This window comes from Amphiura filiformis, chromosome 13 (genome assembly GCF_039555335.1).
Source record: "Amphiura filiformis chromosome 13, Afil_fr2py, whole genome shotgun sequence".
NCBI classification, from domain to species: domain Eukaryota; kingdom Metazoa; phylum Echinodermata; class Ophiuroidea; order Amphilepidida; family Amphiuridae; genus Amphiura; species Amphiura filiformis.
In genome coordinates this window covers 6,803,856-6,829,288 of record NC_092640.1, presented here as the reverse complement: position 1 = coordinate 6,829,288, position 25,433 = coordinate 6,803,856, and the positions used below count along the sequence as shown (strand labels likewise).

The 25,433-nt window shown below is 38.1% G+C and overlaps 1 protein-coding gene across 1 annotated transcript in view; it reads right to left on the bottom strand.

The window, feature by feature from the left end:
* The window catches only part of LOC140167929 (protein Skeletor, isoforms B/C-like), a 29,585-nt gene extending 4,389 nt beyond the window's left edge, over positions 1–25,196 (bottom strand). Inside the window, exons 1-11 of the mRNA XM_072191220.1 lie at positions 24,865–25,196; positions 11,744–11,887; positions 11,169–11,244; positions 10,465–10,573; positions 9,324–9,492; positions 7,402–7,480; positions 6,350–6,581; positions 4,796–5,041; positions 2,284–2,713; positions 1,809–2,002; positions 394–421 (exon numbers count right to left, since the gene is read on the bottom strand). Of these exons, the coding sequence (XP_072047321.1) occupies positions 394–421; positions 1,809–2,002; positions 2,284–2,713; positions 4,796–5,041; positions 6,350–6,581; positions 7,402–7,480; positions 9,324–9,492; positions 10,465–10,573; positions 11,169–11,244; positions 11,744–11,887; positions 24,865–24,943 (1,786 nt within the window). The 5' untranslated portion in view covers positions 24,944–25,196. The remainder of the gene's footprint in view (positions 1–393; positions 422–1,808; positions 2,003–2,283; positions 2,714–4,795; positions 5,042–6,349; positions 6,582–7,401; positions 7,481–9,323; positions 9,493–10,464; positions 10,574–11,168; positions 11,245–11,743; positions 11,888–24,864) is intronic.
* Between the last annotated feature and the right edge of the window lie 237 nt (positions 25,197–25,433).

Genomic DNA, 25,433 nt, shown 5'->3' with positions numbered 1-25,433 from the left:
GACTTTGGTGACATTGTATTGGTGGGCTAACAGTGATATTTCTCCAGAGGGGGTACTCACTCACATGTAAATGTGGTATGGGTATGTTCAGCAGTCAAGGGTCCCTTTTTCAGGCTCTCCGGCAGTTCCTTAAGACCCACATTAGGATCATGCTCCAGTTCTTTGAGCCACAAACTCTGACAATTGTTGCTATTTACAAATATTCTATATTAAATTAAAAAATATACAGCGGGCCTAAGAAGACTGCAGTCCCTGGTCCACAGCAGTTTAAAGATAAAAATTTCATCATATCCTTCGCATTTCAACGTAGAATTATATTGTTTCTCTTCAAATTCTATCACTATTCCTTGCAACTTGTGACAAATTAAAATACAATTATACAAATATACTTACTGACTGGTCCTGCATAGATCTCTACACCCTGTTAAAGAGAAACAGAAAAATATTTGTTAATTCCCATAACTATCAACATGCTGTGTAAAATAATCTGTTCAACATAGCAATTTTGTCTCCTGCACTTAGTAAATTAGCTTCTTATTAATATCCATGCAGTTCTGTACCCGAGAATGCACCGCCAAATACATGTTGCAAATACATGTATATAGGGTCAACTTTCTTGTATAAAATTGTTCTTGAACAGATCTCCAAAGGTCCATCTGTGGGTTGCAAGGTCCACTTGACAGACAAGTAAATTATTTCCTGAAAAAATCCTGCACGATCAATAAATTCTAGCTGGCAGAATGTATTCATATCTGTCTAATTATATTTTAATAAATGTCTATCACTTATAGGGAGTGAATGTACAAAACAAAAAAATGGCCCGCATACTGAGATGCATGAGCCCTGAAGGGAGGAGCGCATTAGATGCATCAACATCTCAGGACAAGTGCATTATTGTGTACAATTTATTGAGCAAGAAGTGATATGCATTTATTTACCTATTTCATACATGAGAAAAAAATGTTTTTTGCTATTTTTATAACAAAATTGTCACTTTTGTGATGGAAAAAGTGATGGAAAATACAAGCAACTATAAATGAATTAACCCGCAAGAAAAATGAACACATCCAAAAGCACCTGCGCATAGTATGCGGAGTGCGCTCCTATGCATATATACACAATCAATGCATGGTTTGCATTTTCATGCTTGCTCTGATTGTTTCTTGGATTTAATGGCCGCTTTATTAAATTCTCAAGCCCCAACCAACACCACTGACCCATCCCACTCCATCCCTGTTATACATACCTGTGTTTCCTGTGCAGTTTTCTGTATATGTGACACGATCAAGGGAAATGAGTCGGATGTCGCTAATATTGATTTTGAGATATTGACTATAAGAAAGTGTTAAAATTCTTTTGTTCTATATTGTTTTCAGCGATTGATAAATTGACGAAACTTCACACAGAAAAGTCGTATCAACATGGGGCTTTCAGTTTCTGAAAGATCTAATTGTCCTCTTTAGAAACATAAGTAAACCTCATTTTCGACCAGGGTCGACATGTGACTCATTCCGCTTGATTGTGTCACATATAGCCTCCCTCTGCATCATTAGTGATATAGAAGGGATGGTACCTGGCCTAGATGTACTCTTCATTCTCCTCCCTAGAGCTCCACCCAAGCCTGCCCATCCCACCCCATGCCTGTTATACATACCTGTGTTTCCTGTGCAGTTTTCTGTATATAGCCTCCCTCTGCATCATTAGTGATATAGAAGGGATGGTACCTGGCCTAGATGTACTCTTCATTCCTCTCCCTAGAGCTCCACCCAACCCTGCCGCCCATCCCACCCCATGCCTGTTATACATACCTGTGTTTCCTGTGCAGTTTTCTGTATATAGCCTCCCTCTGCATCATTGGTGATATAGAAGGGATGGTATCTGGCCTGGATGTTTGCTTCATTTCCACCTTGCACAATAAATGTGTATGTCACACCTCTCCTGAGTGTCAGGACCGGTATAATGTAGTCATCTACATACCAGGCAATGCCCCAGCCTGGTTTGCCTATGAGAATAAGACATATTGACAATTTATTGAAATTTGACACTATTCTTTCACATTAGAGACCTATATGGTCCAGCGCTTAAGGTCTTTGACTCTGGTGCAAGAGGTCCCTGGTTCAATTCCTGGTGAAGGCAAGTAGCAAAAATGTATTATCTGCTTTCTACATTACTAAATGTGAATTGTAGGACAGGTGCAGTGAATGGCATTCTATCAGGGTAATGAATGCCTGGTAGTCTGTACACTCTACCCTGGGCATACTTTAATAATATAAGCTTACTTACCAGTAATTCCTTCATAACCCTGTTGTCCCCCAGCCTGACCAATATCCACTCGGAATTCTGTCTTCCCAGTCATGTCACCTCTTATTGTTGGAATCACCCACGGTTCTAATTTCTCTGTTTGACCTGTAGTAAAAGCTGGACAAGTCACGCCTGTTTGACCAAAATTAATCGGGACATTAGACGTTGGCTGCTGACGATGTTTTGCTGCAAGGCCAGATGGATTGATAGGCCCAATAGACCATGCCACATACACATCATTGTTAATTGGGATGACTTTGTCTGTGTTTGTATCACCTGTATCAAGAGGTTTTGTGTAAGAGATGGTGATGATACCATTATCGTTGCTGTAATCGCCGACTGTGACATCGTTGCTGCCACTTGGTTGGGAAAGTTCATCTGTACATGCTCCAGATCCACTGCTGGTGACACACTGTTGGATATACAATATTATGTAAGAAGCCATGTATTTATCATAACGTAAACTACCAGATTCCTATTGTACGTGGCCTCCTGCACAGGTACACCATCACCAAGGTACTTGCCTGAAATACTGTCCAGTACCAGTGTAGTACCAATACAGTACCACTTCTGGTGGGTCCTGTGCAGAAGCAGCATTGGTACTGTGTAGGTACTCTGCATGTACCAGTCAGGTACCTTGGTGACAGTGTACCTGTGCAGGTGGCCGCAATAGGAATCTTGCAGTGTAGTATATACAACTAAATAAGATCAAATTATTAATCAGAAAAATCGATTCACATCAGTTCACATTTTATTTTGGAATGATCTCTATAACCCTTATGCTACTAGACCATACAAATAGATACAGCACAAAGCAACTGCAAGACCATGCATCCCATATGCCCCCCCAGCATACTTTCCTGCTGCTTGCCGCTGCGGCAAGCGGCAGGGCGTTTCAACCAATGACAAACCTTGATTGTGTCTGTTTGTCTGCAATGCGTGTGCGCCACGCCGCTCAGCGGCAAGCGGCAGGGTAGTATGAAACCAGCTTTAATGTGATCCAATTGTGTAATCATGGCAAACTATACATATGGTCGAATCCAACGAAAAGTGTACACGGCATGTTCAGGGCCATAACTTAAAAGTATTAATCAATTGGCATTCATTTTTGTATTGTGTTTATTCGCTTGATCATACGCCGCGCCATATATAATAAGACCCCTTCTGTGAAAAACTTAGACACAGAGACCCCAAAACATGCTATTTTACCCATTTTTTCAAAATATTTCTTTAAGTAATTATAAAAACGTCTAAATCAGTTATGAAAAGAAGTCATTGGATTGAATCTAAATTGATTTCCTGAAAGGCGTGTATTCAAAGATTGCCTGTTCAATTTTTCACATATTTGTACATAATTATGAATTTTTGTGATCATTTTTTGAGTGGTATTTTTTTACATTACCTACGAATACAATTTTTCATAGCACTAGATATATCTTTAAAAATGGAAATCACTAATAAATGCGCAATTGATACAAGCTTTGATATGTCCAATACTGAAATGCATTGCATTCGGGCATCTTTATTATTGTGTTTAGCTGCCAGAAATTCTAAATGGCACAAAGGTAGGTTTGGTAAAAATATGCATTACCTCCGAATACATGTTAAAAGCTGTGTCATTTCCACAAAATGAGAGAATAGTAAACAATAGTTAAGCAATAGGTGCAGGGTAATACACTCTTTATTTCTACCAAGTTTCAATAGCCTGCGTTTAAATATTTCTGAGATGTCAACAATAAAAGCAAGCATTCTTATATAAATTTCGTTAACCGAATGTTAACTACGAATACAATTTGACATCATGACAGTATTGTGAAACACAGCCATTCATGCCAATGCCCATATTGGTACATAACGAAGGCCTGTATGTTTGCTATCAAATCATATGTCAATGAAAGTTGCGAATTCACATACATGCCCACCATGCAAAACTGAATACGGCTTAATTGTTGAAAAATATGTACTGAAATAGACGACGGTCTGCTCATTTGAAAGAAAAATTTACACGAAAAAAGCGTTAATGAGAATATTCCATTTGTTTTAGGTTGATTAGTATTGCGATAGTGAAAGCATCCTAGTGGTATTCGTAGGTAACATTGGGTTTTGATATCACATTTACTATCACACGTCCTGGTTTTATTTTTCAAGATTAGTAATGGCACTTTTGGTTCCTATAAGGCCAATATGTCATCAATCAATGGGCAAAAGGAAAAAATTGTGGAGGCATTTTTATTTCGGACTTTTATTTTTGGCCCGTGGACACTTTTGGTTGGATTCGACCATATGTCCATGACACCATTGGCAGGGTGACAACCACACATGTCGCTTGCTATCCCTGGTGTGGTTGTTGGAACTAAATGGTCGGTGGTTCAAAAACATCAGTAGTAGCATCAGTCTCTTCATCAACCCCAGGGCATCAACACGCACAAGTACTTCAACGATATCAACTGCATTAATAGTTGCACTAGTCTCTGCATCAAAACCCACAACTCACCTGTTGATAAGCACTTAAATGATAATCAACAGCTTTAGGCATAGCACCAGTCTCTGCATCAAGCCATGCAACTGTCACATCACTACCAATCATGAGTGTCCTTGTGTCCGATCCACTCAACCCAAATGCCATATAAGTACCAGGGTTAATACGGGCGCTCAGCGAAATCTGAATGGCTGATGTGTCGGTGAGAGACCAACGCACCTGGTAGGTGTCATCTATGAGAACTTGACAGTTCTCATTTGCCTATCAATGAAAAGAACACACAATCAAAGAAATGAGTTGAGAATGGGGGCTGTCTTGATCCTGGATTGGGTGGGTTGTGTGGATGGGAATCTGACAACCTAACGCTAAAAATACACTGTACCAAATTATATTATTGTTCTAGACTTTGAATTGATCTGCATTCAAAACAAAGGAAAATTTGCCCAAATGAAGGAAAACTTTTTCAAATAGTGCTAAAAAGCAATGACAAATCTGCACATTTCCCCATATTTTTGGAGAACAGTTTTATAAAGACATCCTTCTCTATTTAAAGCAGTTTTCTGAACCTAAAGCTACACCTAAGAGCTTGAAAATGATATCTAAATCTGCTGCATTTCTCCATACCCCCAGACAAAGGAGCATCTAGACTAATGACTTTGGTTCACATAGTGAAGCCGACACCGCAAAGCAACAATTTTGGCAAGGACACAAACAAGCAGACATGTTCGCGTCGACATTGCGTACATGTTGCATTTGATGCAAGCGATAACAGCGCAGCAATCACGCAAACGAGCGCATCTTTCTTTCCAGACATGTACGCATTATTTCTCCACGCCTAGTGACTCTGGTCACCTGGTCAAAATCACCATAGATATGTGGCTTCACCTCCCTCTGTGGTAAGGGATCGGCACTCATAAGTCTAGGTGAAATGTCTATGCCCATACGTACCTTTCCACTAGGACCCCCCCTCCAGATTCAGAACTCACCAAGGTTTGAACTTAAACCCATTTTGTTTTGGGGATTTTTTTTACAGCTGTGTGCATAAAAACAGCCAAAAACTTTTTGGGCTGAAGTGGATTGCTTTTGACTGTGTTCAAAATGTTTTGACTTTTTACCATTTAGCCTCTTATAAAAAAACACCCATCCTAACCAACTGACCCTACTTGGAAAGTCCATCCGCCCATCACCACAGCAGCTGAAGGGAGTATCCCATTATGCTTTGCAGTACCATGATAGAACTGAATGTGCCATAGAAAATGTACACAAAATCCCTCACTTCAACTTTAAATAACTCACTTAAATCAGGGAAGCTAAGACTTTTGTTTGCAAAAATATGACCCCTAAAGTATTGTGAAACTATCCATAGCTCTCAATATCTAAGCGGCTCTTGTTTTTATTTTGTATACATTTGCTATGGGGCATGCAGATATACTGCAATGCATGATGGGATACTCCTTTCAGCTGCTGTGTCCACCCATAGAACAGTGTTTTATTTTGATGCGTAAGGACAATTATCAATCAGTGAGCAATTTATGCACACTTCTTATTGATGGAGTATAAGTAGTTTACCTGTGGAGGTGCTTGAGTGACTACTGGTGCATTAGTGACTGGTGGTGAATCGTCATAAACTGGAACACCAAGTTCACTTAGACTAGGTATAACCACATGGCCAAAATTTTGTGAGAAAGCGACGCACCATAACCCGACATAGCCTATGCTGCCTATATCTCCTCGATTAGCTGGGACAGTAAGAGTAACAGTCACATCAGTCAAAGCTGTTCCTCTAGGTAGCTTTGTTAAACTGAAAATGCAAAAGAACAAAGTTTATTTATTATCTTTGCGTTATGTTTGCTGTTGGGTGTCTGTGGAATAAATACAATATTAGCTGGGCTGACTATATCAAGACTCTTTTCTCCAGGCATGCAGTCAACATGAGATTTCTAGCAATTCCATCACAGCCAGACTGATGCTTTCCATAATTCCCTATTCCCAGGCCTGCACACAGGGGGGCACCCCACAAATTTGGAAAAGTATACAAAAAGTCCCAAAATTTCAGTTTGTTTACGTTTTTCTGGACACAAAAGGTACAAATTTTGGGAAGGAATTCCACTTTTCACAAAATTGCCCCCCCCCCTCGCACACCCCCAAATGAACTCCTGCATAGTACGGGCCTGCCTATTCCCTCTTTGTCGCATTCCCTAGGTTATGGTCTACCTTACCAAATGATGTCTCCAGTGAAATTGTCTTTAGTTTGTTTTCTTTTTCGTGCAAATTACTGGTTATGTGTACCATTATCAGTAATATTGTTGTTTATGTGTTTTGTGTTTTTATAATTTATTTTTCTTAATCCCACTTTAAACTGATTTAGCTCGCTATTAGGGAATCCACCAGGAACCCTGTTAACTATATTTTTGCCTTCTGCTTTTGTATGTTTGCTTGTCAGGATTATCAATAAATCAAATCAAATCAAAAACAATCTATTTTCCTTGACTGTGCTTACTGATTGTTATTTGTTTGATTGCTTGTACAGTATCTTCTACCCATGGACCTATGGACAAAACAAACCCTAAATGTTGATGGGTGTTTTTTTGTCTGTCTGTCTGTCTGTTGTATGTTCTTACCTTCCACCCCTGGACTCATCGGCCAAGGCAAACCCTGATGATGTTGGTGTACCACCTGATCCAGCCCAATAATATGCATCTGAAAATATGAAGTTGAAGAAAATCTTATGTAAATACCAATATGTAATGGATATATCCATGGGCGTATGTACAAATCATATAATGTCACCCTCATAACAAAACTGTGTAAGTCATTATCCATGTTTCTCATTTGCAGTTTTGATTTTCTGAATAATAAACCCATAATTAATCAAATTTTCATCTGCATTCTTCATTAACTTGTGGAATACATTTCTTTTGATGTATTCCACAAGTTAATGCAGAATGTGGCTGGAAATTTGATTAATTATGGGTTTATTATTCAGAAAATCAAAATTATGAGGGTGACGATAAGGAAGGTATCGGATCTTGATCATGTTTCCATGTTTGCACCAAAAATCCCAGGACTTTGCCTAATGGGTGCGTAAATACTGAGTCACTGAGGGAGGCATCATGCAATGAAGAAGTAAAGAAGCATAAAGAGGATTAAGAAGAAAGATGGGCACCAAAGTAAGTAAAGTTGATAATAAAGGTACTGCATGTTACTTAAAGGGGCATTTCGTGATCCACAGCCTCATCCCCCCACTTTTCTCAAAAAAAGTTGAGATTTTTATATCACTGGAAACCTCTGGCTACGTAATGTTTATGTACAAAATATTTCTTGCAGATTAATTTGTTTTGCAAAGATATCGTGAAAATTGAATTTCGTTCTGGTGCACCAGAACGAAATTACAACGCATTGTCTATGGAGCAGTGGAATACACATAATCATATGCATAACTCGCAAACGCAAAATCGGAATCAACTGAAATTTTGGGAATAGGCTTTTTTCGTGGATATGTACTGAAAAATGTCATAAAAAGAGGATGCTAGGATCACGAAACACTCCTTTAAGGAACAGATTGCTTGAAACACACCAGTGCCTCTTAAAGAGGAAGCTTCACCAGTGCAGTTTCTTTTGAGAAGAACCAAACTTGCCTGGTTATCAAAGTAGTCAGTGACAAATAAGGTAAAGTTTAATCGAATTCTGGAAATAAAATTTGCAACTTACTTAGATGCGACAGTTGCGTCCAGTAACTCCGAACTTCATCAGGCATCTGGTTGGTCACATGACAAACGACGGGGAAGATGCCTGATGAATTTTATTTCCAGAATTCGATTTAACTTTACCTTATATGTTATTTACTGGATGACTAATCTACATCAATTAACACCTGTCAAATTCAGAGATAACTTTGTCACTGATTAATTTGATAACCAGGCAGGTTTGGCTCACCCCAGAAGAACTGCTCTGGTGGGCTTCCACTTTAAAGCGAAGACGTAGCAATCTGCTTAGTGTCATTTAGTTTGACTTGAAATGGGGTGGGTGGATATGGTGTGACCAGATACCTTTAACACTGGGGGAGGGGAGACTTGGATCATACTTAGGCCTGGGGAAATGTGGAATCCAGGAAGCAGGGATGTAAGTAATCCTGAAGAAAAAATATGGAAAATATGGAAAAAGCACGTAAATTCGGGCTAAAAAGCCCCAAAATGGGCTGAAAATAAAAGAAATTGCGTAAATCTGGACTACAAAAAAACCTGAATTCTGTAAAATTTTGAGTGAAATTTGGCTTATCTTACAGATAAATAAACATCTTTCCTGCCCTGATCATGCTGGGTGCTGATGAGCAGCTGAAATGTGCCCAAGATACTAGGCAGGGTTTGCACATATTTGACATCAACCTAGGGCCAGAGCCCCCAAGCCATCCCAGCATGCATTTGGACAAGTGGATCCCCACCTCCTTGTTGTCCCCAGTCAAGAAAAAAATCAATGAAAATTCATTTATTAGGTCAAAAAAATGTTGTCCCCTGGGAAATAATTATAGTGCAATCACTCTTACCTGGACCATTACCATCGTAATCCAAGTTGACAAGTTTTATCTGTCTATTGTTGAGGATGATGACATCGCCTGCCCTTACACCATGTACAGGGCTAGGAAATCCAAGGGTTCCAAGAGACTTGGGGACAGGGGCAGGATCTGTAGGAAACACCAGTTCACCAAAGTTGGCCTGTTGAAGAAAAGATAGAATCATGAGGTAAAAACTGAGGTACTTTGAAAAGCCCATGAATATTAGGAAAGTAATTATTGTTTATTGTCTTAGTTTACCTGCATGAACACTTGGGGTGCAATGATTATTTCTAGATGTAGGCACTGATTATGGTCAAGAGCAGGGGTTTTGAATAGCCGACCTACCAACCTTGTTCAGTCCAGCTCTGATAATGTGCAGTAAACATACTTTTTTGGTTGACAAATGTTGACAGTTAGTAACAAATGACATGACACAGAGGAAAATCTGATGCATAAGATGACCTGTACTCAAGTCCCAATTTTCGTACTCATGACCCATGACTCCGAACCCGTACCTGTACTCATGGTCCGGGACCGTAACCATACCTATACTCATGACATATTTGGTTGGGACCTGTGTACCTGTATACTCATGGCCTGGGACCTGGGAAAGTGTAGCTGTAACCGATTCTGGAGGGTACCCGTACTCATGGCCTGGGACCTGTACCTGTATTCATGGCCAATAGGGACCTGTACCCATACTCATGGCCTGGGACCCAGACCCATACTCATGATGGTTCCCAATTACTACAAGTCTGCCAATTGGTTGTCAAATGCTGACAGGTAGTATGCTGGAAGCACTTTTTGGTCATCGTATGAGTTGGTAAAGTATGGTAGAATGAGTTATTTAACTTATTACCCCCTTTTACAACTAAATTGTTGGTCAAATAGATTTGATTTGTTTAAAGTGTAAAAGGGTCGGGGAGGGTCACACTAAACTACCATTGAAGGATGGTATGGGTATGTACCACTGTGATGACCCCCCAATATCAAGCTCATCTTTTTCGGCTTTTAGCTCCAGAGATACTGTTTGTGTAAATCAGTTCCCAAGAGGCTACTTTTGGAAATGTGTGTGGCAAATACCCTACCAAAAATAAATTGAGTGATCCCCCCTACCCCGGATCATACTCACTGCATATCGACGGCACCATATAGAAATCCACTTGTAATCCGCCAGAGTCGTGCTGTCTGGAAGATCTACTTGCACAACTGCATTACTGTATGATCCAAGAATATCTGAGCTGCAAGTTGATCAAGAAAATTATGAAAACTGAGTTACAAATGAATTTCAAATGACTTATGTCCAACATGGTTTACTGGGCATGGTTTATTTTTGTATTTCTTTATTCCCCATATTTAACCAGGGTTAAGTGGCACATGGTTGTTTGATGTGATCATTTATTAATGTTTCTAACAATACAGTACATAATTTTCAATACTAGACCTTAACAATACCAACACCTATCACACTATATACATGCCTTTATGTGGGAATTTGGACGATTCCATTTTATAGGCGCAAGTTGGGACATGTGCAAACATTAAAAATATGCAAACAAAATCAGGTTTGAAAAAATCCAACCAATTTCATAATACGAACATACATTATGGCTTTAAGGGTACATATCAAACTCTGTCCTTGCTAAGGATTTTTATTTTAAGCATGCCCTTGTAAAGGGTATGATTTACCAAACATCACTGTTAAGGGTCACTTTTTCATCCTGTTGAAAATCCTAGTTAAGGGTAATTGTTGAGAGTGCATTGACAAGCATGTTTACAACTTTTGTATATTGAGTCCCCCCCCCCTGGCCTGTGTTCTCGATCTCCCCACTATACCTTCCATCAGCTGATATAATTTGCCCTTGACTGCTTGCAGCACCAGTGGGTGTGTTACCCATCCATACAAAGGCATCTGTTAATAAAAGAGAAATTTATGGAAATTTGGTTAGTTTGGTCCCGCCTATTATGTTAATTAATCATGCAAAACTTGGACCACAGTCTGCCTTTATTAAAATAATGTTGCCGCCATACCGCGGAAACATGGCATGTTGCCTCTGGGGATCGACGCTAAGTCAGGTACCGTGTGAGCAAACTCAAAAATAGCGCCAACAGTGCGAGCGTACACAAAAGAAACTTCGCGCATAAGATAAGCGCTGTCGCCAGGTCTGTACACTGTACCGGCGTCAGCTGAATTCGAGTACGCTTAGAGGGAACAGGCATGGAAAATTCCAATCTGTGTATTAATAATCTAAGGTTGCCGCATAGAGAAGGCCAATCATCTAAGTTTACATACAGGTAAATTCAAATAAATTTGCATACTTAATTAATTAGTATATATTGGAGTAATTTAATAATATTATTGATATTAATATTAATATTCAATATCAGATTTCAGTCTTTCCTATTCTTACCTGGTCCTCTTCCATCATAGGTGAACCCTGTGAGGTACAGACGCTTATCGCTAGCTGCATACACCTCGCCTGTTACTCTATGGGCATAGCTACTCAACGTACCAATACGTTTACCATAGTATGGAGCTGCTGTTACAATGCTATCTGAATGAGAAAAAACATATTTTATATATCAGAAACAACATTATGCAGATTGAACTTCTCACACAAGAGGGGAGGCGCAGTAACTGTGCCCAAGAGCAGAATGGAGTTGGGTGGCTGGGATCTCCAGTGACGAAAGCGTCATAGGGGACGGGGATCTGAAAATTTTAAAAAGCCCATAGGAAAATTGATTTAAAAACGGCTTGTGCCCCCAATCATACCCGGTGCCCCCCCCCCCCCATCATGGTCGGTGCCCCCCAGTGTGATGACCCACACTACGCCACTGGGGATCTCTAATAGTAAAGTAACATGCATGTGCATCTGCAACTCTAAACATGGGGTCTTTCAGAAGGAAATTATGTGAAAATATTGGTCTTTCAGGGGGAAAATGCTCAAAAATTGTGGTCTTTTGCAGGTAGATGCTAAAGGTCTTTTATATGGCAGATTCTAAAAATTGAGTCTGTTAGGGCCAGCTATATGTTGTAATTGGGTGTTTTCCCATTTGACTAAATTGTAATTTTACCTTTATCACACACAACTCCAGGAACCACATTAAAAATCAATAAAAGAGGAACATGATGGTGAAAATCTACCTTCAATTTAACTTCAAACATTTCAACAATTTCTCCTTTCAATGCATCAGCAGTTTGAAGTTCTTACATGTATTTTGAACTGCAAAATCATAGTATTTTGACATACATTAGCTCTGTATGATATATATATCCAAGTATATTAAAAATAAAGCAACTACCATTAATGAATGACTTGGCAATAAATGACCCAATTTGTTGTCATAGTGACAACACAGGTAGATTGGACTCCTAGCAACGAAATATACAGTGATAATATACTACAATGTAATTATGAGAGTCTGTTAGCTCATTTTTATTTTTGAATCGTGTACATATTCTAAATTACATATTATCTTAAAGTCAAATTCAGTGATCCCACCAAAACTGTAAAACTGAGACTTGGAAAAGTCATTTAAATTGTCATTTGGTATTTTTGAAATGACAACTTTTGCAAAAAATGAAGAAAACAGCAGTTTTAAAGTTGTAGCTCCAAAGTAAAGCCATATTGTAACATTTCCATAAAAATAGATTTGTATTTCTTTTCCAGAAAATGTTAAGTTTTTAATATCAGTTATATTCCCTTTTTAAAAGTTTGAGCAGAAGCAAAGAAATCGCAATTAATTCCTATATCTGTTAATGGGGTCCAAAACACCCCCCAACCCCACCACCACCCCCCAGATTTACACCTATAATGAATTTAGTTCTGTCCTTCTGTCATGTGTTTACCTGTGGGACTAGCATACATTTGGCGTAATTGTCGGTGAGGGACAAAATATGAAATATGTATATTAGGCCATACGCGGTATCCCCATATATTTATTTAAACTTCTTTTATGCAGGGATTTCCAAGGAGGCCCTGCAAGTACATACACATCATTTACAATAATAGCAAAATGTGAAATACAGATCTGTACAGTAACAATATAACTTAAAACTAATTAACATGATATGTACAATGATATCAACATTTTAAAATAATAGTATTACAAGGCATGTTAACAAAAGTGGCACCCTTATGTTGTAAATAATACAAAATTATTACAAATACTAGCAGGAAGATTGTTCCAGCACCCACAAACGAAATGCATATATACATGGCATGATACATGCAGGTCTACATACAATGTAGAAACAAAATTTGTTACAAATACTCTTTTACTCTGAAACTTATTCTTAGTTAAAATGTTCAGCAACTAAAATATGATTCAACCAGAAGTGGAGACTGAAACAGGAAATATTTGTATAGAGAAAGGAAATTGTTAAGGAATTTTTGATATCAGTATCGTAACTTTATCAAGTTCTGAATTCTATACAACCTATAGGCCTATTGTGTTTTAAATGTCAATGATAATTTTCCACATTTTATTGTGTTGTCTGTATCCGGATTCAGAACTCGCCCAGTCACCATGGTCACGTATATGCTAGGTATATCTCCTTTGCATGAAAGCAACAAAGGACAATCAAAATAAATGTAAATGAGTACACACAATTAGTGGTCCCAAACATTACATGCTCAACTATGAGGGCACAGTTCTTTCAACCTACATATTGTATGCATTCATGCAATGACATTTGAATATGTTGGGTACAAAAACTCATACTCTACAACTTGAGGTCAAATTTTAAACTTTGATTGTTGACTTAAGGTCACTGAACAACTTTGAACTGTGCCATTGGAAATGTGAACATTTTGGCTCATAAGCTGCTCATTTATGTCTAGGTGAATTGGTCCTTCTATATTAATCTGTGAATTGGTCTATGATAATAGACAACCCTTACGAAAATGCAAGCAATGAAACATGTGTGCGCCAGCATGCAGCACGCATGCGGCAGTGTGCAGCACACGTGCAGATGTGCGCAGCATGCATGCAAGGCCTGCTGGTAGCGTGTTCATGCGTGCGAACCAGCTGTATGCATGCAGGCATCGCACGCAAATATCCACCGCGCACACAATTTGCTTGCAGAACCTGCGTGCAGACTACCAATCTGCACACAAATTACATGCAGACTACACTTGTGTGCGGACTGTAGGACTGCATGCAAATTGCGCGCATCTTGCACACATCTTGCATGCAGCACGCATATTGCTGCACACATGCTGGATTTCCAGATCACAACGTTAGAATGCTGCACGCATACAGGGTTTTCAGAAGCAGCAAAAGGTAAAATGCTGCATGCATGCAGGATTTTCAATGACTAATTCACCTTTACACAACTGACATAAGTGATAATTTGGCAATGAACTAGTAGTGAAAATATTTAAATGTTTACAATGAATAAATAAGTTAGCCTTCAGACCAAAATTTTCTAAGTGTTTAACCTTCAGACCAAGATTTTTGGCAGTCCCAAGAGGGGGGGAGCAAGCAATTTTGGCAGGCCAATAGGTGAGGGGGGCAAGCAATTTTGGCAGGTCTAGAGGGAGGGCAAGCAATTTTGGCAGGTATTTGAAAATTTTACCCACTAATTATTGCACAGCCCCTAAATAGACCTCGTCTCATAATATCAATACAACATTTGCTCAACATTGGCAAACATTGGACGGACCATCGCGGTTGACACGCCAACATTGGCCCATGGTTTTTTTGCATCTTTTCAGCAGCCTTTGGAATTCCATTATTGGCCCAATGTTGAAATGCCAATCTTGTATCAACAGTTGGCATTGCAACATTGGGCCATTGAGTCAATATAGTTGGCATTGAAACATTGGCCCAATGTTGGAATGCCATTCCTCAAGTTTCGATAGTTAGCATTTCAACATGAGCCAATGTTGGAATGCACCATTCCTGTTTTGATAGTTAGCATTGAAACATTGGGCCAATGTTGGAATGCCATTCCTGTTTCGATAGTTGGCAATGCAACATTGGGGCAATGTTCAGTGGAATTCCATTCCTGTTTCGATAGTAGGCATTGCATCATTGGCCCAATGTTGGAATGCATTCCTGTTTCGATAGTTGTCATTGCAACATTGGGCCAATGTTGGTATGCCATTCATGAATCAACAGTTGGCACTGCAAAAAAATCAAAACAAAATTCAACATTTTTATAATAAATGTTATCAATATTTACAGTAAATTTGATCAATATTCATAAAATGATGCACTTTGGCCGGTTTAGTCATCAAAATATTGCTTATATTAACTTAAAACACTTCATCAAATGTGTACACCCCTGTTAGCTCAAATGGAAAAGCATCAGACTCCCATGCAGAAGGTCCCTGGTTCAAAATCAGGTAGGTAAAGTTAGATAATCACTTGTATAAAATTAAGCCAGGCAATTTTGGTTCATTGTAAAATAGATAGCCAGGTAATGTAAGACTTAATGTAAGGACAATATACACTGTTAACAACTAATTTTGATTTTTTTTTTTTTTTGTGATTTTGTCTCGCATATGTATATATGGCCAGTGCGTGCTGCACGCTAATGGATTTGCATGCTGCATGCAAACCGCGCACAAGACGCATTTTGCTGCATGCATGCAGCAAGCATCTGCATGCTTCCTGCATGCGTGCCTCGTTCCAAATATACGCATCCGCACGCTACCCACTGCACACATGCTGCACATGGTGCGGCACGCGTGCTGCTTGCGAACTGCATGCATTCAAAAACTGCGTGCCATTTTCGTAAGGGAATTCAACTTCATTTTCTGTCATTGCACTTACTGTGAGCCTCATTTACAATGGCACAGTTCATCACCTTTCATTCAATAATCATGGTTCAAAATTTGACCTTAAGTTTGAAATATGAGTTTTTGTACCTAACACACAAAAGATCATTCTCATGAATATAAAAATATAATGGAGTTAAAGGACTGTGCCTAGTAGATGAGCATGTGAGATCCTGTCTGATACAGCCCTGAACAGAATAACAGGACAAATCCTGCTTTTGTAGTTTTGAAAGGGAACACTGACAATACAAGTGAATATCAACCTTGATGTACACCTTTCTAGTTGGGTGGTGCAAAGTTGGTGCGATTTTTTTATTTTTTATAGAAAAAAGCAACTCAATGTACAAACCTCTGGCAATAAACAAAAGGGGAGTGGGATCATTAGCGCCAATCCGGCTTAATTTCTAATTTCTGGGATTAGTCCGACTTTTTTGTAAAACAAAATTTATCACAAAATTCAAAGACTTTGGAACAGTGGTGTAGATTTCTTTTTGACATTGGGGGATGGGGTTGGTAAAAAATTCTTGAAGTATGATATAGCGATCCAGCACCTTTTGGCAACAGAATAAGTTTATGGTACAAATGCGCACGAAGCGTGCACAAATTTTTGCCATTTTGAGGCTAAACTGATGAAATATTGTGCAAAAGTGGAATAAATTCACGCATAGCGTGAAAAAAAATGCACTTTGGGGGCTAAAATGGCATATGAGGTTAAGTTGGTCAGAAACCCACATACAGACAGTAAACAGTCAACATTGGGGGATGATTGTATGGACCATCCCCTGAGCAAAATATTGGGGGATTTATCCCCCATCCCCCGGATCTACGCTTATGCTTTGGAATTCTTTAGGGAAACTTTACACAGATAAAAAAAGTTTATGAACAAGGATAAGGACAACTTTCAAACTTGTCTTTTTGTGGTATTCTACTTCTACATTAGGGGCTTATCCCTCAGAATCATTTGAAAAAAAAAGAAAAATGACCTCCTCATTTTCTTCAAGCATTGTTGGGAAAGACTAAAAACTGCTAACAATACTAATTTGACATTGACGCGAAAAACTCCCCCTCCCCCCATCAATTCATGCAAATCCTGGGGCAAATCCTCTGGACGAGAACCAAAAGAATTAATTTGATATGTGGCAGCTCATTTTAGACTCTCACTCTACCTTTCTGAATATGTGACACGATCTGGTCCATGGGGGCCAAAAAAAAGGCATCAAATTTGAAACTATAGATAGGTAAAAATAAAATAAATAACTCTACCAGTAATAAAAATTCCTTTAAAAAGGAACAGGGCGAGCAAATGAGGAAGTGTCAAGATAGTAATTTTATTGTTTGAACTGTTTCTATAATTCGCATCGATCATAATGATCTTGCAATGAGACTGTACAGTGACAGTGTAGCCTATTTGTCTAATCATTTTGACTATTTAATTCTGACCATTGTGATTAAAACAGGCTTTCAGATTGGTGAGCTATTGTGTACCAAGTGATAAAAATACACTGGATAATTCCCGGGGATAATTCATGACAGCCTATTTACTGGCAAAAGGTGGGGCCAAATAAATTTTAGTTGATTCTTGAACACAATTTAAGCAGGAACCTTGAGGCAGAATTCGAATACATATTATCCTGTAACGTTTTAGCCTAACAGTAAATGAACGTTCATTGTTAGCATAATAAGTAGCTTTGGGTAGGCTATCCTTTGATTATGAAAAAAAGTGTTTACAAACGAATAACATCTGTTATACATATACATCTACTTGCTAATACACTGAAAGTCTAATAGAAATGAAGGATAATGAACAATTACAGAACATTTATTGTTGATTAAAGTAGCTATGGGTATACAATGTTTACAAAATAAGAGCGTTAATGTTTTGTACATGAAGTTAACGTCTTTGCTACATATAGCTATAGTTGTTTTAAAATACTTCGAAAATGTGACTAGAGATTTACAATTTGATGACCTTCCAAATAATTTAGTATTGAAGGATTTCAACAAATTACAGAACTTTCATTTGTTGACATACATGTACTAGCAATATTGTTAACAATGTTGAAAATCATGTTCATAAGCGTAACATTCTCTATACAAATATTTATTAATGTTCATAAACATATAACAATTTGATACATCTATGTCTTAATGCTCATAAACGATAACATCCTCGATACATCTACTTATTAATGTTCATAAACGTCCTTGATAGATCTAATTCTATTTCAATGCTATTTTATCTCCGTGTTCTGACAATAAATTTGACCCGAATAACATTTGTAAGAGGTAGAAACCTATCAGGCGGCGAGTGGCATGATAGAGCCGGCAACTTGTGACAACGCCCGGCCGTATGGCATTTTCCAATATACTCGGTTAGTTTTGTGGGGTTCATTATCGAACCCCAACGGTTTTAGCTTGTATTATTTGTTTGTGATATTTCAAGCGTTTTAAAATTTCAAAATAATCCCATTCAATTACACGGTTGACGATGGAAATTGGGTTGGTACAATTTGTGACCCTACTTCTCATACCCGACTTTTCATACCACACTTGACCCGACTTATTTTCGTTACAATAAATCTGTTTAAATATTTCAATGAATACTAAATAAAGTGTAAATGAAGTCTACCGAATGGCCAAATCAGTGTGATAGTGAAAAATCATATTTTCAAAAATATTGCTGATAAACCTGAAAACCTCACTCTTCCTCGTTCGCTGCCATAATCTCCAAACCAGTCGTTTATAAGCTGTCGCATGAAGGTGGTATTTGAGGCATTTTGGAAGTGCTCTATGCATGACTAAATGAGTAGGGCAAAGAACACTGATCAATACGCCTTTACGCTTTTAAGCTAATCAGACATACGGTTTTTATAATACACACAATTATTTCTTTGCATTGTATTATTTTTATCAGTAATCAATGAACCAATATGACTGACTCGAAAGTGCTCATTAATATTCAATAACATTTTTATTTAATAGAATACTGGTTTCAAACTTGGTCAAAGTGTTCCTAATGACTTCCAGATAATTAATTAGTTAGCTGCTCTACTTTGCATAATTAATTTTTCTATTTAAAAGCTGACAGTGTAGTATTTGCACTTATTGAGAACATTTCATTATATTCCGCTGAATGTTATATGCTATAATAATGCGCATAATTATGCCCCCATCATCATGATTAATGTTTACATGATAGGCCTACGTCTGTTTTACATGTCAATGTCGTTCCGCGGTTATTCGTTAAAACGAAAATAATTGCACCTAGGCCTAGTTAAAAACATGTATGACTGACTCGAAAGTGCTCATTAATATTCAATAACATTTTTATTTAATAGAATACTGGTTTCAAACTTGGTCAAAGTGTTCCTAATGACTTCCAGATAATTAATTAGTTAGCTGCTCTACTTTGCATAATTAATTTTTATTTAAAAGCTGACAGGGTAGTATTTGCACTTATTGAGAACATTTCATTAGGTTCCGCTGAATGTTATATGCTATAATAATGCACATAATTATGCCCCCATCATCATGATTTATGTTTACATGATAGGCCTACGTCTGTTTTACATGTCAATGTCGTTCCGCGGTTATTCGTTAAAACAAAAATAATTGCACCTAGGCCTAGTTAAAAACATGTATGACTGACTCGAAAGTGCTCATTAATATTCAATAACATTTTTATTTAATAGAATACTGGTTTCAAACTTGGTCAAAGTGTTCCTAATGACTTCCAGATAATTAATTAGTTAGCTGCTCTACTTTGCATAATTAATTTTTATTTAAAAGCTGACAGGGTAGTATTTGCACTTATTGAGAACATTTCATTAGTTTCCGCTGAATGTTATATGCTATAATAATGCGCATAATTATGCCCCCATCATCATGATTAATGTTTACATGATAGGCCTACGTCTGTTTTACATGTCAATGTCGTTCCGCGGTTATTCGTTAAAACGACAATAAATGAAGAAATGAAAAAAATTATTAAAAAAAAAAAAAAAAACCCAAAACAAACAATCTTATTAGAGATGTGACGGCCATACTATGAATTCAAAAGTTCAAAACATTACATGATGTTCCGAAAGTCATAACAGAAGAAGATCAAAAGAAAGTTGATTAATACGGTTGTGGTTATGCCAATAATAATGGCCCAGAACGGTTCCGAATGTCATCACAAAAGATGCCCCCATCCCATTCCAAAAGAAGGTGCTAAAAGTCATCACAAAAGAAGGTTGATGTTTCCAGTTTTTTCATCTGTTTTACATGTCAATATCGCCCGGTTCGTTACCAAAAAGTCACAAACGGTTTTGTCTCAGCCATTTATTAATTTCTAGAATATGCCTCAAATACCACCTTAAGATCTACGCATGACGACATCATAAACTTTTTTTTATTGTCATTGCATGCAGTTGTAGGCCTATTTAACTATTCTACTGCTAGCAACATTTGGCATTTATTGAACATTGACTTCAACGTGTACAGCTGTATACCACCACCCCATATCGAAAAAACACAACTTTGCGGATACCTATCCGCTACTCACCGGGTAAGCACCGGCTAAAATGACATGCAAATTAGGTAGATACCGGTAAGCACCGATACCTTTTAGTGGATGCCTCCATGGTATCTGGTCACTTGTGAATAGCCATCGGGTAAGTACCAGATAAGTATCGGTGCCTATCGGGTGCCTACATGGTATTGTGAATAGCCATCTGGTAAGTACCGGATAAGTACCGGTGCCTATCGGGTGCCTCCATGGTATTGTGAATAGCAATATGTACCGGGTGCCTTTCGGGTGCCTTTTGTGGAAAACTTTTGAGAACCGTTAGTGTACGCTTACCGGATAACTATCCGATGGCTGTTTTGGAGACCACCGGATAAGTACCCGATGTCATTTGGCACATTTCAATTGGCATCAATGGTTTTCAACAAACCGCACTTGGTCGGCATATATTTAGGGCTGTGCAATAATTATGAGCCCCCCCTCGGGGTAAAATTTCGAACGGCTCGCCAAAAATCGCTGTCTCTCGGTCCACTAAAAATTCAGTTGCCCCCTGCATGCCAAATTTTTGGATCCCAATTTACAAACCTTAAATGGTCTAGATACATGTACATGTTGCGGCACTGCGAGCAGGAAAATTTGCATTATATTTAAGCGTTTCTGTACTGTTTTCCTAAGCCTTTTAGAGCGCTTTTTTTAAGGTGCCCCATGAATGTTTTCCCCCCCCTCCCGGATGGCAAAAAATTGCTTTCCCCCCTTCGCTCGCCAAAAATTTCTTGGCCCCCACAATTTTACCCTCCCCAGGGCTCATAATTATTGCACAGCCCCTTAGGCAACATTCTTGTGGAAGTTCATGTAAATGAGGCAATACATTGATTGAGTACAACATGGATACAACAAACCGGCGAACATGTGAGCTTTATTTATTGCGGTGCAGTTTTTACTGTAATACGGTACATTGGCATTTACTTTAACACAAAATCTGTAAAACACAATGAATTCCTGAACACTAAATGATTTTGAGTCCCAAGCATAAATTGTACATAATGACATGATAACACAAAGTAAAATGCAAAACTGAAATCCAATTAGGCCTGGACAATTTTGTTAAACAAGGTTTCAGATTCCTATAAGTGCCAACCCGGGCCCAGAGGTACACCACCCGGGGGCACTCAACACAAATGACCATACGGGTATGCTCCCCGAAAGACCCCCCTTTTGGGTTTCGCAGTCTCAAAGACCCCTATATTTGACCAAAATAAAGCTCGAAGACCCTTGATTTTGATAATTTCAGCTCTAAAAGACCCAACAATTGCTTATTCCTCATATTTCTTGTTTTTTCAAGCGATTTTCAACCAAAAAGCCAAGAAATACCCTTGATTTTGACTTTTCGCAGCTCCAAAAGACCCCATTTTACTTGTTCACAGCCCGGTTCGCAGCTCCGAAAGACCCCCTTTTACCGGTATGCCTACGCCGTCAGCTCCCAAAGACCCACCACCTCAAAATTCGGGAGCATACCCACCAAAAATTTTGATGTGCCCCCGGTACACCACATGCTATACTTTATGCATTGTACCATTATACCTCCGATCTCCAACCATTTTATACATGTATCAGTAATTTACAATGATATGAATCCAATTTGCAGTGGCTAGAAGCAAGGTTATCACAGAAAACTAATTTTGGATACTTGCAAGTGCATACTGCAGCCTGTGCACACATTATGTACATGCAGTTGATAAGCTTATAACATTTACTGCTTGAAATGCAACTCTGCAAATCTTTAATTTACCTGTGCATCTACATGTGCATATATATAGTCATTGTAGTCATCTGTAGTATAAAATTCTCCATAAAGAATGAATGATTTGTGTGAAGAGACCAAAACACCACTAAGAGAACAGCTTGTTGCATGAATGCAACAGCAAATTTGAAATGGCAGTTGGTGATCATGTGACCTTAGTGGATACCTTTTGGATGCCTCCTTTTATTGACTAAGTTAGTGGATACCTTTTGGATGCCTCCTTTTATTGACTAAGTTAGTGGATACCTTTCGGATGCCTCCTTTTTCTTGACGAAGTTAGCGGGTGCCCTTTCGGATGCCTCCCTTTTATTGACTAAGTTAGCTGGTGCCTTTTTGGATAACTTGTTAAGGCACCGGATACCTACCCGGTAGCTCCCAACTCTGACTTTGAGGCATCCGAAAACTAATCCGCTAGCGGGTGCCATCGGATGTCTTTAAAAATGACATCCACAAGGTATCGGATACCTTGCGGATCAGCACCGGGTAGGCATCCGCTACCTTATTTTTTTGATATGGGACACCATGTTCAACCAAGTTAGCAGATAAAGGGCAACCAGTTATTGACTTTTCTCCTGGTAAATTGGTCAATAAGCAAACATTCTTGGTCTGAGCAATCCGACAGCCTCGCCTCATGTTGCCATAAATTAATTGACTGTGCGTTTAAAGTATCATTAACAGATTCTATACGCTATAGCAGAACAACAAGCACATACAGGCAAGTATTTTACCAGTATCAATAAAACTATAATGAGGCTATTAATGTAGCCCAACTGTACGCATAATCTGGCAATACCGCTAAATCTTAAAGAAATGAAAAATATCTGTTGCAATTTTCGGATTTGCATAAAAGTAATTCTAGTTCATCCAAGTTGTAAAACAATTATTTCTTTTAATACAAACACATTCCTTGGTAAGACAACTTTATAGCGCTGTTTGAATATCAACATGAAGTAGTAATGACAAATTTAAATGTACACTATCGCCTCTGTAGTTTCCTGATTACATAGACAGCACGATTATTTTATTTTTATTCTGCAACGCTGTGAGGAAATAAGTAAGCCAAAACCCATCGCAATAAGGACGAAAAATGCTTCGCATTTTTCGCCCAAAAAGTGTAATTATTACAGTAACTCAATTGTCAAAAATGCCTCCTTTGGCCTCCATGGACCAGATTGTGTCACATATATTCAGAAGAGATGATGGGGACACCCAAATCAAATGTAAATAGGTTTAAATTTAATAATAGAAAACAACATTTGTTAATTTTGTTTTTATTCTAAAAACCCAGATGCTCAATTAAAAAAAATATTATTGTTAACTCAGCTGTTAAATATGAAAAATAGATATTTTTAAAACTACAGATAGATTTTCAATGTGTATTATTGATTTCATCTCAGTGCGAAAACAGAAAACAAATTCTAAAAGATAAAGGCATTTTTGCATGCAAAACAAAATGAAAATCAGGTAATAGGTCTCGAAGTCGAAGTTAAAATTGATTATTTTGCAAACATATTTTGAAAATGTTCTGAATTTTTTTTTTAATTACTTTCCTATTCAGCGAGGAGGACAATTTTTTGGTTTACAAACAGAGAGGTAGACAAAAGACCTGTCAAAACTGTTCCGGTTTATATCCAAACATTCAAGTCAGAAGGATGGTCCACAATAGAATGATTCAACCTGCATAAATAGGGGATTCAAACACTGTGTAGTGTTTCCATGTGCTTCTTTGGTCCAGTTGCCATCAATATTTAGAAACAAAACAGTTCAGACCCAACACCATCATGTCAGTACTAGGTAAGTGAAGATTTCTTCTGGATCTGAATTATATGGACTACAGTAACCTCTGGCTGGGGCCCTATTTGCAAAACATTTCTTACAGATACATTCACCTGGCAATTTTATTGTCATATTTGTATATATTTTAGAACGAAATGACAACAGTGACCTGGATGGAGCAGTGTAATACACATATCATGCATAACTCAAAACTTGAATCAAAACTTGAAATTGGAATCCAAATTGGGAATAAGGCAGCTTCATTTGAGGATATGAACTTAAAAATGTCATGATAGGCCCTACATGTAAAGGAGGATCACAAAATATCCCTTAATAATTGACACCATTATCCATATCACATCATTTGTTAGAGAAACACTAGCAACCAATTTGCTCACGGATACCCTCTCATTCGTAAGAATTGTGTTAGAGAATATGCTCGAACAACACATCGTATCACTCAAATGATAGTCATATAACGACCAAAAGATAAATGGCATGACTATCATTGAGGACTGAGTTCCGCAGTCTAACATCATATCAATTCATTTTAATTTTGGGTTACTTGCACCTGTTCTCTTGCCTGCAAGTACATTTATGTAGATTTATAATTCATGAATTATTAATATTATAACCAGAATAAAATGACATGAAACTTACTTTGCAGCACAATTCCGACCACTACCAAAATAGTAGTCATCCGAGTCAGACCACAGCAATTGTCCTGAAATGTTGCCATCCCAGATATGGTTGCAGTATAGGCTCTAATCTATATAGTTTATGTACAGAAACAATATAAGCTTTATCACCTTTGCTTATCAATTCAGATCTTGAGATCATCAAATATCTATTTCAATTGATGATATTCTAATTTATACACTACAGCATGTGTCTCATCAACAACAGTCCATGCAACAACATTCCAATACGATTATGACTCTGATACTGTGACAATGACATGGCAGTGCACATTCAATTTAGGTCAAATTTGTATTTGTACATGTACTACCTGTGACGACTGTGCACTGATGACAATACAATTTATGGAAGCATTGGCATTGGTGGAAGCAGGTATTTTATCCACAGGCCACAATACACTTGGATACGGATGAGGAAGCATATCAAAGGCCTGGACGTGTGGCCAAGGCCATGACACAACAACCGGATGTACATGTACGTCAGAATGTATAGTTGCGGTGACCTGAAATGAGGACTCAAGCTGGACACAC